This window comes from Actinia tenebrosa, unplaced genomic scaffold (assembly GCF_029948245.1).
Source record: "Actinia tenebrosa isolate PJP-AT-01 unplaced genomic scaffold, QUT_ActTen_1.0 PGA_scaffold7__59_contigs__length_16204524, whole genome shotgun sequence".
NCBI lineage: Eukaryota > Metazoa > Cnidaria > Anthozoa > Actiniaria > Actiniidae > Actinia > Actinia tenebrosa.
The window spans coordinates 1,760,741-1,774,223 of NW_028292584.1; the positions used below are offsets into that span (position 1 = coordinate 1,760,741).

Consider the following 13,483-nt stretch of genomic DNA (forward strand, 5'->3'; position numbering starts at 1 on the left):
GTTACATATGAAAAAACCTTAGTATTTGATAGCAAAGGCCAAAGAAAGCTTAGTGTTGCAACCAAATATGCAACGCCAAAGAAGTCTTATCCGTAGCAATTAATGCCAAGGTAAGTGGCATAGGACAGTAACATGTACATTGATATTATTGAGTCCGCTAGAGCCCACACATATGTTAGCCTCACACAAGAGCTAGTATAATAAATTATACACATAGATAGCACTACAGAAATCAAGGCAGGGAGCTACATCTAGCTTGCTGCTCGATCGTCGATTCACTAACTAATTATAACAAAATACAATAGAATAGTACAATAAAAGGGTAACTTGTTTTATAGTCCAGCTAATTGCCTTTATAAGTAACGGGTCTGAAATGCCTTCATTGTTTAATCTACCGATTACTAGCTTGAACCTGTTTCATAAATCTTTTAATCCATTTCAATTAGAAGCCGAAGCATTAAACGAGATTTGAGCAATAGCAAAAATCATTTACAAGAGCTGTTTTAAGTTCAACATCAATACTAAATGTTAAGGGAGTACTCATTGAAAGATACTTTGCGGCAAGGCTTATATTTCGCAAACAGCAAGATTATTAGATCAAGGAATTCGAGTCACGAAAGTTTAAAGTTTCCCGGGGGACAGGGGCTACTCCCTTTGTCTAAGTGATCGGAGGTCGGTTTTGAAACAGTGACTGGACTACATCTTTCTTCTGTTCTTTCATGTTTGTTTAATAAAGAAAATGAATAACAATTGCATTGACCCTAAAAATGAAGGTACGGAGTCGCGTTACGTCACTCTAACTGTTACTTTCACACGGGAAATATTTTCAACCCTAAAAGGATCGCCCATCACCCCTACCCGGCTCGGAAAAAAGGAGTACCCACACCCAGGTCAAGTCTGTTCACGTCCTTACAGTGAACCGCATATGTATGGTCCAACGCGTATATATTGCCATGCAGTCGTTCACATAGTTGTACGTGAGCATGAACAAGGTCTAAAACGTAGTTAGTGCTATTACAAGCCGTTGATAAATAGATAAAGCACGGCCAAAAATTTAAAAAGGCGTTCAAAGGCCGCGCGGGAATGATTGATTTGCAGTCTAGACTGAAAACCCTTTTTAAATCGTGTTTAGCAGCTCTGCTAAAGTGTCTTTGGTTGAGTCTTACTGCTATTAGAATTATGAGCTCCGCTTATACATGGTCAACCTGTAGGGCCGTAACCAGAACTTTTACAGGGAGGGTGCACATCGAATAAAATCGGACCATTGATCGGTTTTTATTACCAGCTCAGTGGCGTAGAGAGATAGATGCATGAGCGGACCTTAAGCTTTTAGTGCTCCCCCCTGGTTACGGCCCTGACCTGATGAAGCTTTGAAAAAATTTAGCAAGTGAACCGACTTGAATTAATCGTCCTGAGTCAACATTAATCCCACCTGACCTTAAGCCACCCCTACGTATCCCGTACAGTATATCGTTTCGCCATGAAATGACAAACAATGGGCTTCTGAACGTTGACAGATCTAGAGCCTGGCTGAGAAAAAGACGAGAGAATTAGCGACTGTAACTACAAACTAAATCAGTGCATTGAGTCATGTAGTTGCACCCCAATTGAGAAATTATTGGATCCTTCTCAACTTGAATGCGAGGCTTACCGATGGAAATGCCAAAGAAATCGATCATGCACGCTTTTTCTCTATGGAATTTGAGGCATATAGTTTTTGTATTTCCATGTTAACCTCGCACTCGGATGATCATTTTAAAGAAGGATCCATATAACCAATCCCCGACTTTAAAAGTATTAAAGAATATTTTAAACAATGTTTTAATTAAAGTCAATTGAGAACTCTGACTATATGTAATGTTCATACCGATTCATACCTTATGAGGGAAAATAGTGATTGAAGGATTCGAAATGGATATTCTGCACCGCGATAGCGTGCACGGGTTCATGCGAACTGTGAACTACTTCTCGAAACTAAACGACGAATGGCCAACTTGTACGTCCGCTCGTATACGCGTATACACACCACAAGGTTCCCGGTTGATTTCAAAGCAAAACTCGCAAATGCACAAAAACATAGGCTTTGGGATAAATTTAAGGCCAACAATAGCAATATGGCATCTTTAAGTTTTCAAAGATGGATCATGTACTTTCGTATTGTTGGTGGAAAAATTACGCGCTTTAATGCGCAACTGACACACAATACGGGCACACAATTTAGTAGCATTTTTTGGCGTGACTTACTCCGCCATTTTCGCAATTTAAAAACTTAATTCACTTTAATTTAAGTTCCGAAACGAGGGTTACAGCAAAATTAGCGATGGGAAACCGATGTAATGTAAAACCTTTTTTAAAACTTTAACGTACGTTTGCGTGATTATGACGTGTGCACTCTGAGTCCTTGTTCAGTTGCATAGGACATTTGCATGCAGCAACAACCAGCTAGGAGCGCGGGATTATATAGTGTTTTACTTCGGTTAAAAACAAGATATTGCAATAATAATGCAAGGTATTTCGTAACTGGATACAACAGTGAAAAATTAAAATGAGACTATGTTGAAGACATTCTATTTGTGTACAATATATGAACAAAATAAAAACTGAGAACCATCCACTCCACATGCCCTTACCAAAACATCAAGCCAGGAATCGCACATATAACCTAAGATCTAAACAAGACTATGTATATCTATTTAAGAACTTAACTAAATGCAGGACCACTAGAGCAGAGAATCTTTTCATGTTCAATAAGTATTTTTAAATTTGTAGTAATAAGTTGTTGACATCTCAATTTAATTATTCTAGTCCTTATAATTGTTAAAAATGCATTTCATATTATCCGTTACCATATTAAATTTGTAAATTATCATTATTATCATTTTAAAAATCTAGTTGTAAATCGTTCGTTAATTCAGTTTTTACTGCAACTGATCTTAAATAAACTATTAGGTTTATCACTAAAACAATTAGATTAAGGAATTAGGTTTTAGCTTATTGTAAAGGGCCAAAGGTTTGATAGCATAGTTTTGTGCCACCCTCCGGTTAAATAATGATAATAATAATAATAATAATCATCATCATCATCATCATCATCATCATTATTATTATTATCTTTATTATTATTATTAATTGATTATGTGCAGTTTCTAAAACGTATATAGATGCAAAAAATCTATGACCTATATAGGGCACCATCAGAAAAAATCCGTTAACATTTGGTCAGCTACGATTTCAAGCTCACGCCCCCTCATGTGAGCCCAAATTATGTCTCAAAAACACGGTTTTTGGATCTTTTCTCAAAATAATGACTCACTATCTAGGCGAAAAACAGAAGTGGATTCAGTTAATTCAACTATTCACGGACTGTATTATGATGGTTTAGATTGAATTCTATTGAAAAAAACCACCGTAATTTTTGAGTTGAATGTACGCTACTGGATGTATTTTACAAGAGAAAATGCATGACGAACCGGGGTCAAGCTAGAAAATCGTCTCTCCTTGCTATAAAACAGAACCTGTCAAAAAAACAGAAGTGGATTTGAAAACCCCGGGCTTTCCTGAACATTTTGGTATATAATTCATAGGAATTTGTTAAAATTTAGAACCGTATTTTTGCTGATTTTATAAGCTCATACCGTCTGTTGGCCTATACATTCGCCTCTCATTTCTTAGGTTTCGTAGCCTCGAAAACACGCTAACTACTAGTTAGCGAAAGAACAGAAGATTTACGGGTCATTTAGGATGTTTTGTCACCCAGTTTACTTGTGCTATATAACTTTACTTTTAAGAACAACCTTTTGCTTTGGAAAGAGAGGAAAAAGACCGAAAAGAGCAAATATTCCAAACAAGAGAATATTTTCTCTTGTTCCAAATGTATGGGCAATTTTTTCCAATGAAGTATTCCTTGCGATTCATGCCAGGACGATGGGTATGTAATAAACATATGTACAGCATTCAAGCTAGTATTTGTGCAAAAATGCTTTTGATTAAAATCCTCGAACACTTTTATACTTATATACTTATAAAAACTTACGCATTTTTCTGCCAACTTTTAAATCGATGCATGCGCATTTGTAGCTTCCATGCAGGTTTCCTCTCATAGAGAAAAATATTGCATTTCATCAATCGTACCTAGTACCTAGTCTTTATTTTTTACTGCGCATGCTCGACGCAGCTAAAAATAAAGGCTCTATGTACGATCATAGTTAAATGGAGTCCATTACTATGGTACGATATTGATCAATCCTGATAAAAAGCTATTTTTCGGAGGCAGGCTTACTATGAGAGCCACAAAAGCAACTTTTGGGTGATATGACAAAAGCAAAAGTCTTTATTTATTTATATTTTTTTTCACAAAAGTTAACCTTTTTACTTACAAATTATGTCAATAAAGTAAAAAAAAAAGTTGTTTGTGGATTTCAGACAAAGACAAAAACTGCTTCATGCTCATTCTTCGTTAGTGTACCACTGATGTCAAAGGGCCTGATGTAAATATGCGATAGGCCGAGGCCAAGTAGAGTGCACACACTTGCTGTGGTTTCCATATTCTGCGAACTCGGTAGTTTTAAATCAAACAGGGTCGGCACCTTTTATGTTCTTGACTGGTGGCAGTGAAAATCAATTTCACAACAAGCCGTTGAAATGTCGGAGTTCGCAGAATATCGAAAACCGCAGTAAACGCAGTGAAACAGTTCAATATATAGACCCCTTGCAGCACTTCGGAATGCAGCTCAATTTTGAAGGCAAAACAATTCTCAGGAGATTGAAATTCTTGTCCTCCAAATTGAGCTCCTTCTTGATGTTACATGCAAGGGGTCTATTGTTTATTTAGAACAAGTTAGTGCTAAATATAAAGTAATGTCTAAAGAAAATGCAAAAAGTGAAAAAGCAGAAGGAAGCAAATTCTCGTGCTTCAGTTTCCACCGCAGCTGTCCTTCAACAGTGAACAGTCTCTTATTTAAGAAAATATATGTACTTTCATAAATATACCGAAAGTTTTAACACAGTAAACAAAATAGCCTATTTACCATTATGCATTTATGATAATTAAAATCGTATGATAACTAAAATAATGCAATGATATCATATACTTATAACCCAAAAGTAAATATTCTTAAAGTGTATAAAAATTAAAAATATACACTGAAAAATAATTTATAATTTTAACATTGCTAGACTGAACAAAATACCAATATTACTTTTGGTCTGGATTTCTACAAAGCGTTTTTCACATAAAGAGAGTTGGCTGACATAACTGGAGATGGCAGCCAAAATAAACTAGTCATAAAGTTATTGTCAAATCAAGGTACGCCAATATGGCTGCCGTGACGTCAGGCCATAGTCCGAATGGGCCATTGTCTCGTAGACCTGGAGAGCAAGAGGCCTAATTGTTTTAGTATAAACCCTCCAATAGGTCAAAAAAATGAATACAATGTTCAAATTACTTTATAATAATTCAGTCTTGCGTTGTTTTGGCTTTCAAAACTGCTACTTTTCGCTTCACTAATAGACCACTAGTAGCTCAGCCAATCAGAGTGCAGGATTTGTTACACGATTAATTGGTTTATACTAAAATATCTTTATACACATAGTTTATTAATGTATTTAGAAAATGTGCTAGATATGTTCTAGATATGTACCAAGGTAATATAGTGTTATATTGAGTACCCTATCTATAACTTCATCCAATTATATATTTCCAACAAAAGTTAGTTTTATAATACAGGCTACTACATTCATAAAAATAAAAAAGGAATTTCAGAAGTAATTCATAAAATTCAAGTTTGTGCTACAATATTTGATATAGCCCACTTTTGGTTAACATCTACAGTATATCCATCATAACAACATAGACTCGCATTTTATAGTAATATATACTCTTTAGAACTCCGGGCCACCTGTGGCCTTGACTTGTATCAAACTAGCAAATGATAGTCTTACTACCAATGCATTCACAAAATTTAATACTAGACCTTTATCATAAGCAAAGTCTGTGTTTCTAGGCATGATAGCACATAAATTCATTCCTATATTCCCCTTATTATATACCAAAATCCTCTTCAAATAGACCTTATCAGCTTGGGTGTCATTTTTTCCCATTTCAGAACATGTATCATTTCATTAGAACATTTCTTCGTTTAATTACTGTTGCACAAGACAAAACATTTGAATATGAATATTACTCAAAAAGAAAAAAAGAAAAAAAAAAAAATCTAAATCTCAAGAGAAAGAAAACATTATGGGAAAACATAATGTCCATGCTAAAAATGTCTATTTTTTCCCCAATGAAATGTTTTAACTTCTTTGATAGCAATAAGTTAATCAGGCCAAAAAAATATGATAATAATAAATTCTGGTAGTTGTAGTTATATCAGGTCTAATAAGGGATATGAGTGGTAGGAATATTAAGAATGAACAAGTAATATAATGACTTAGAATAGCAGCTGTGATTTTACTCCAGGACCATGCATGCAGTACTAAGGTAATATCATGACTTCAATAGACCTGAATGTATCGCAAGAGGACAATGGCTGTAATGATTCCAAAAAGCTAGGAAACAAAAACAAGGTATGTTATTATAACATATGTTAAAAAGCTGTTTCTGGATGCACCTTGCTCAAGCAAAAGCATTGTTAGGTTCAAAACATAGAACACAGAAGCTAAAACCAAAAGGCATTCTGGGAAATGATAAATTATCCATTGATGAATTCATTTGAGATACACAGTCAATATGAACAGTGCAACGATTTATGAACATTCCACAAATTGTATCACTAGACAGCTCTAAGCAACATACTTCCCATGTAAGCATTTTTTTCTATGTCTATGTCTTGAATCCAACAATGATTTTGCAATTGGGTTTATAGTACAGTTGTACCATTGATTGCACTGCCTAAGTACGCCAGAAAAATTACAATGAGTGTGGTGGGGGAAAGCCAATAAAAATTTTACAAACCATCACAATCACAGCAAAGGCATGCATACAGCACCAAACTTTCATAGTCATACAAAAACTGCTATATGTACTGACATACCTGGCATAGCCCAATCCCAACACCAACACCAGCCAAAATAGAGTACTGCTCTTTGAAAAACGTTTCCAGCATAGTAAGACAGCCCTGGGAAATATATTGAGTTTTAAAATTATGACTTTATGACCAGCAAAGAGCTTTAACAATCCATTTTAACAACCTAACCTATATTACTTTTCTATTTTTTGAGGGGGGGGGGGGGGGGGGGGGGGAGTGGGGGAAGGGGTAATAATAGAAAAGATAGAGTCATCTCATTTTACATACAAAATTGTTCTTGTTCAAATCCTTACAATTGAACTAGATACAGTTGAAGCTCTCATAAGCAGACACTTCAGGAAACCAAAAAGTGTCGGTTAGTAGAGCTGTATACCTAAGAAAAGAGTTCCCACAATTGAGCGGAGGTAATGCAGTGCCCCCTTATATTACTAGAACATTTTCTACTAAGGCTAATAATTTTTAGGGATTAACATTGAATACTCTGGGTTCATGATTGATTTATTCAGAAAATAGTACTGGTCTAGCACAAATTAACGCAAAGCTAAAAAACACAATGATAATTGTTTCAATACACTGTTTTAAGGCTTGAGAGAGGATTTACTCAGAGGTATAATGTATAATAACTTTTAATTGGCTACATGCATGACTACAACAATACATGAGATCACTAAACCTGATAACATAGTATAATGTGTATCCTATTACATAATGCAACCATAAAGCATTTGTATGGGAGGAGAAAGGGGATTTTGGATAGATATTCATGATTAGAGCTGCTTATGAAAGTGTCCACAAGCGGAGCTTCAACTGTATATCAAAAATAATTAAATTAACATAATCAACCCAAGTACAGCTGATGTGACAATAAATGATCCTGCAGTGTACAGTACATACCTCTTTATTGATATTTGAGGGATGGTCTCTTAGCCCACAATGTTTTGAATAGGTTTTACAGCATGAATCTGGCACAGTGTTATTGCCTCTGCGTTCACGCTTCCAAGAAGTACTATTCCAGCTTTCTGCTCCAATATCTCCACAGCAATGGTACTGTATTTTTAAGATAATAGATATTATATTTTTAAGATAATAATATATTGTTACAAAAGCTTAGTGATGGTGCTTTTGAAATAATGTAGTACGGATTATAATATAATATATATATTATATCGTAATATATATTATTATTATTAATCTTATCCCATCCCAACCAAGCCTTCCCAATCCAACCTAACCCAACCCTTCCCAATCCAACCCAACCCTTCCCAATTCAACCCAATGCACCCCTTCCCAACACAACCCAACCCAACCCAACCCAACCCAACCCAATCCAACCCTTCCCAACCCAACCCAACCCAACCCAACCCAACCCAACCCAACCCAACCCAACCCAACCCAACCCAACCCAATCCAACCCTTCCCAACCCAACCCAATTAACCCAACCCAACCAAACCTAACCCAACCCAATTAACCCCTCCCAACCCAACCCAATTAACCCAACCCAACCCAACCCAATCCAACCCTTTCCAACCTAACCCAATTAACCCAACCCAACCCAACCCAACCCAACCCAATCCAATTAACCCAACCCAACCCAATCCAACCCAACCCAATTAACCCAACCCAACCCAACCCAACCCAACCCAATCCAACCCTTTCCAACCCAACCCAATTAACCCAACCCAAACCAACCCAACCCAACCCAACCCAACCCAACCCAACCCAACCCAATCCAATTAACCCAACCCAACCCAACCCAACCCAACACAACCCAAGCCTTCCCAATCCAACCCAACCCTACCCAATGCAATCCAACATTTCTAAATCCAATCATATATAGAGAAAGTTACATGTAAACCCAAAAAACGATTGAAATTCAGATATATAGCTATTAAGATCTATTGAGAACCTAGCAAAAACCCTCAAAACACCTAGAGGGGGTGCTTTCACAATAGAATTACATGTAGCCTAATACTTTGTATTTAGGAAATAGAATACTAAAGGACATTCTACATACCTCCATTTGTAACTTATCAATAGCAGCAGTAACATCATCAGAAAGTTCATACTCATTCATCTTGCCTCTGATTCCCTTCAGCAGTTCATCTGAAATCTATAAGCAACATAAATGTGAACATTTGATAACAATTTGTAGGGGAGCATGAGCACTGTAGCAGCGATTATACATGTAGTACTCAATTCTCACCAAAATGATTGGAGTTGCTTGTTGGTTTTCTCCTGTGCTTCAAGGGTTTTTTCTCCCTCCACAAAAATCATTTTCTAAATTCCAATATTTGGAATCCAGTGGAAAAATTACTAAACTCCCTAAACTCTGTGAAACCACTGCTACATACCATATACAAACTTGTTAAAATCCAATAAACTATACAATGTACATACATATGTCCATTATATTTGCTTACCTCACTGCGATAAATAAAAGCCACAACTCCAGTTGCAAGTTCAAGAATAAATATCAGGACCAGCATTATGATATACTAATGTGGAAAAAGGACAAAAAGCGTTTAAGATACTCTGAATAATCATTATCTATTAAAAAAAACTAATTAAAATCATAAATTTTTGAAATGTCCATTGCTTAAGTTTTAAATATTATATTACATATTAACCACTGAAGGTGAAATTTTACATATTTATCATTTTTGAGATTATAATTCATTATGAACTGAACGTCATGATTTTACATGCATTTCAGAGTTTTCATTAATTATCAAGATATTAAATTTGAAACAATAGGAGAAGATCAGGTATGAACTGCCAGAGAGTCCTGAGGACAAAGAGTATTTAACTTTGGCTGTGATTACTCACGGTCACCGGATCACTGAAAATGATTCCATTAATCATATGGAAACCATTTTCAGCGATCAAGCGATCCACAGCAATTGTCAGCAAACCTAGGTGTTTTCTACAGTATCTTTTAGCAATCCTCAACCATCGATCATGAGCAATCCACAGCAATGCTGAGCCAATATCATAATATTATGTAAAATAAACACTCTTACTGCACATGTGTCATATAGTTTACTTGTAACTAACCATAATAACCCTTGGACTAGAAAAGAGCAGTGAAACCTTTAGTGATTTTATGGAAACAAATTTTAGTGATTGGCAGTGATCCTATTAATTCCAGCAATTCGGTGACCATGAGCGATCATATAGAAGAGGTATTAGATAATTGTTTGAGTATAAACAAACTAAATTGAGAGTATTAGATACTAAATTTAAATAGGTCACCAAAAAAATAGCGTTATTAATTTTTTTGCACAAATATTTCCAAACAAAAATAAGCCCACCACCTTTCCCCCGAATATGTATGACCTCCCAAAAATGAGCCTCAAAGAAGGCAAATTTGTTTCATGCTTTAGATAAATGAAATTATTATATAAAATCTAATTTAAGTACCATCTGCTCAAGAAAATATTTCTCAAGTCTTCGAATAATATAAATACTCACTGAAACCAGAATGAAGCGGTTTTCTTTGATAACAGCAACACAGCCAACAATACAAACAAACACAACCAAAAGACCTGCTGCAATCATCAAGCCAGGGACAATGATGTAATTATTTGAAGTCAGGAGGCTGTTAAAGTCACCCTTGTAGCTTATTATCCATATACCAACACCAAGTATTCCCAAACCTGTCAGCTAGAGGAATCAAAAGGAAATAATATGAGCTTGTAATACAATTTTATCGTTTACAACAAACAACAATATGCAATTCTGAGAATTTTAACAATACTTACACTTACAGTATAATATAGGATATTACACAACAAGCTCAGACATATTATTCTATAGACCTAATTTGCTTGGATATAATGATGTTTTCCTATTTACTGGACAATATCACTTAATCTGTACAATCACAGTTGAAGGAAATTAAACTGACTCTGTTTCTTGTTCAGTAGCAATCAGTTGGGAAAGGAACTTATAACAAGGATGAAACTGAAACAAAGAAATCTATAATTTGCTGAAAGCTGGGATGACACTGATCTAAAATTGTAAAAACAAATGCAAATGGTAATGTCTATAGGACATTAACTCAATACCATTAATTTTGTAGTTTATAGCAGAAAATTTCATATAACCACAGTACCTACTACACATTTTTGTTGTGCTTAAATACCACAAAACTGTGCTCAGTTAGACTGGTGCATGATCCCTCTCAATCCAAGGTATGCAGTTATTTCAAAATAGGTTGGTGAAGGTTTTGTTATACATTCAATGTTGCATACCGAGCTGGAATTGCACTAAATGGCCAATGTGAATATACCATCAGCAAAAGGGCATCAATGATGCGAAATTTTTCTAAACTTTGTTTGCTCCTTTTTTTAGCATTATTTTTTTTTTTTTGGATGACATTAACATATGCAACAATACCTCCAAATTTGAGTTTGATAAAGGCTGAGCTTGATAAATAGAGGAAATGCATCAAACACATCAAGTCCAACCTTACATGTATCTTGGGACCATTTGTTTCGTGATCAGTCATGTCATATAGGTAAGTTCTGGAAAAGTCTAAGGTTTTGGTGTGAGGTATTCATGAAACTCAATATGCTTTACAGTTTTCACACGTTGCAAAAGATTATATAACATGATGTTTCAACTGCAGCTGTGGCAGTCGTTATCAGAATGCAGCCATAGCAATTTGTGTTGAAAACAACTAAATAGCTGAGTGAGCTGCTGGGTGCAGTCCAAACATTATGCTGTTATAAATAATGTACATGTAAACGTTTCCTCTAAATTTGAGGATATAAAATGTCTGAATACTGCTACCACTCTCCATGTACGTGCAAAATGCACTTTAAATTATAATCTAAATGTCAGAATTTAAGAAATACACGTAGCTGAAGGAAAAGTGAACTTAGTATCAGTAAATACTAGCAATGATTCTCTGGTCACCGAATGCGTGACCTGCAAAACTCGCCTTAGAAAGGAATGCCAAGACTGTTATACCATACTACACAACGTTCAAGTTTTGAACAGATTTTTTCGTTAAATGTCGTTAAATGATACGAAATTGAAGAATACATAAAACCATAGTTTTTACTAACTATGATATAACCAAAAGAATGACCATTGATAAGGGTGGTCTGAAGACCCTAGCGGATTTGTGATAGAATACCTTTAAAACACTGAGCTTATAATATGGTTTCGTTTGACAGTCCCCCTTATTTGTCTGTTATTAATTAATATCTTTTTTAACATTTACTGTAAGGGTGGGTTGCTGTATAATGCCTAATATTACAATTTTAAGTTTGCTTCCAGGCTTTGCTTTCATTTTTTTAAAAAGCTTATTCAAGTAGGTGTGCAGCCAAAAAAATTGCAGTCAAAAAAATACAAAACTGTTCGTAAATTCTACGACAAACTTACCAATAAAATCACATTGAAAAACATATAAAGAACCTTGGTGCACGAAATATTACAGCATCCCTTTTCTTGCTTATAAACCATACTGGAAAATAGAGTTAAATCAAAATGGAATATTTGAAAACTAACTCAAAGAACGCTTGCTCATATCATTCAGCGTGACCACTTGTAAACACAGCGGATACGGGCGTGAGGCGTTGACCAATAACGTCACGATATTGAAGCACGTGACCGACATTGCAGAGATGCTTCTAAAATCATACAAATAATATCACAGGAAACTAGGTTATCGAATGGCCTAGGTTTTTTTTTTTTTTTTTTTTTTTTTTGGAACTAGTGTGCTAACGAATTCAAGCAGTCACGGCAAAATAAAAAATGTACACGGCAAAACAAAAAAGTGTATACCGCCAAATGTAAAATTTTAAAAGTATTTTTTTTGTAAAAACCTGTAGAAAATTGCCATATAGACTAATAACTCTTCAGCTCTTTAGCTCTTTATCTTTTCTCTCCGAGGAATTTACTTTCAAAGGCTTATTTTTAAGACATTATCTATTCGATTTGCTAATTAAAAATAACTATTTTTCATTTACAGTACTTGTATCTATATTGGGCTTCCTGTGGGTATTTTTTGACAAGTTAATTTTAGGCGGGAACTGGCCGCGCGCGCGTGCATCGCATTTCCCGCCAAAGGACAGTGTGCCTCGGGTTTTGTTGCTGTTGTTCTTTTGTAGAAACAAACTGCCTAGAAAGATATTACGAACAGGAAAACAGTAAAAATTATTTCGGTTTTGTTTTCTGTTTACTTGTGGGGAAAGGTAAGAATGTCTTATGACTTTTCTTGGAGATTCTTTGCTTGAACTTTATAAAGTTATTAGTTACTGTTATAATTATGCTTAATTAGCCTGGTTGTAATGGCTATTTTTGTGATATTTTTTTCAAATAAAAATATTTCTGGTTTTGCTATAGGTTCAGTACTATTAAAAATGTTGATAAAGTTTGCTTATGGTTTAGTAATTCGGCCCTTATTAGTCTGTAGTGAATGAATAGTTTTTTAGAACGAGTGCAT

The 13,483-nt window shown here is 35.2% G+C and overlaps 1 protein-coding gene across 1 annotated transcript; it reads right to left on the reverse strand.

Annotated features, from left to right (window-relative positions):
- Positions 1 to 4,312: 4,312 nt before the first annotated feature.
- Positions 4,313 to 12,574, reverse strand: LOC116297274 (CD151 antigen). Its single transcript, XM_031705471.2, has 7 exons — positions 12,421 to 12,574; positions 10,501 to 10,692; positions 9,450 to 9,524; positions 9,044 to 9,139; positions 7,923 to 8,075; positions 7,035 to 7,118; positions 4,313 to 6,549 (listed from the first exon to the last, which is right to left on the reverse strand). The coding sequence occupies exons 1-7, from the start codon at positions 12,499 to 12,501 to the stop codon at positions 6,496 to 6,498; spliced, it is 735 nt and encodes a 244-aa protein (XP_031561331.1). The 5' UTR covers positions 12,502 to 12,574; the 3' UTR covers positions 4,313 to 6,495.
- Between the last annotated feature and the right edge of the window lie 909 nt (positions 12,575 to 13,483).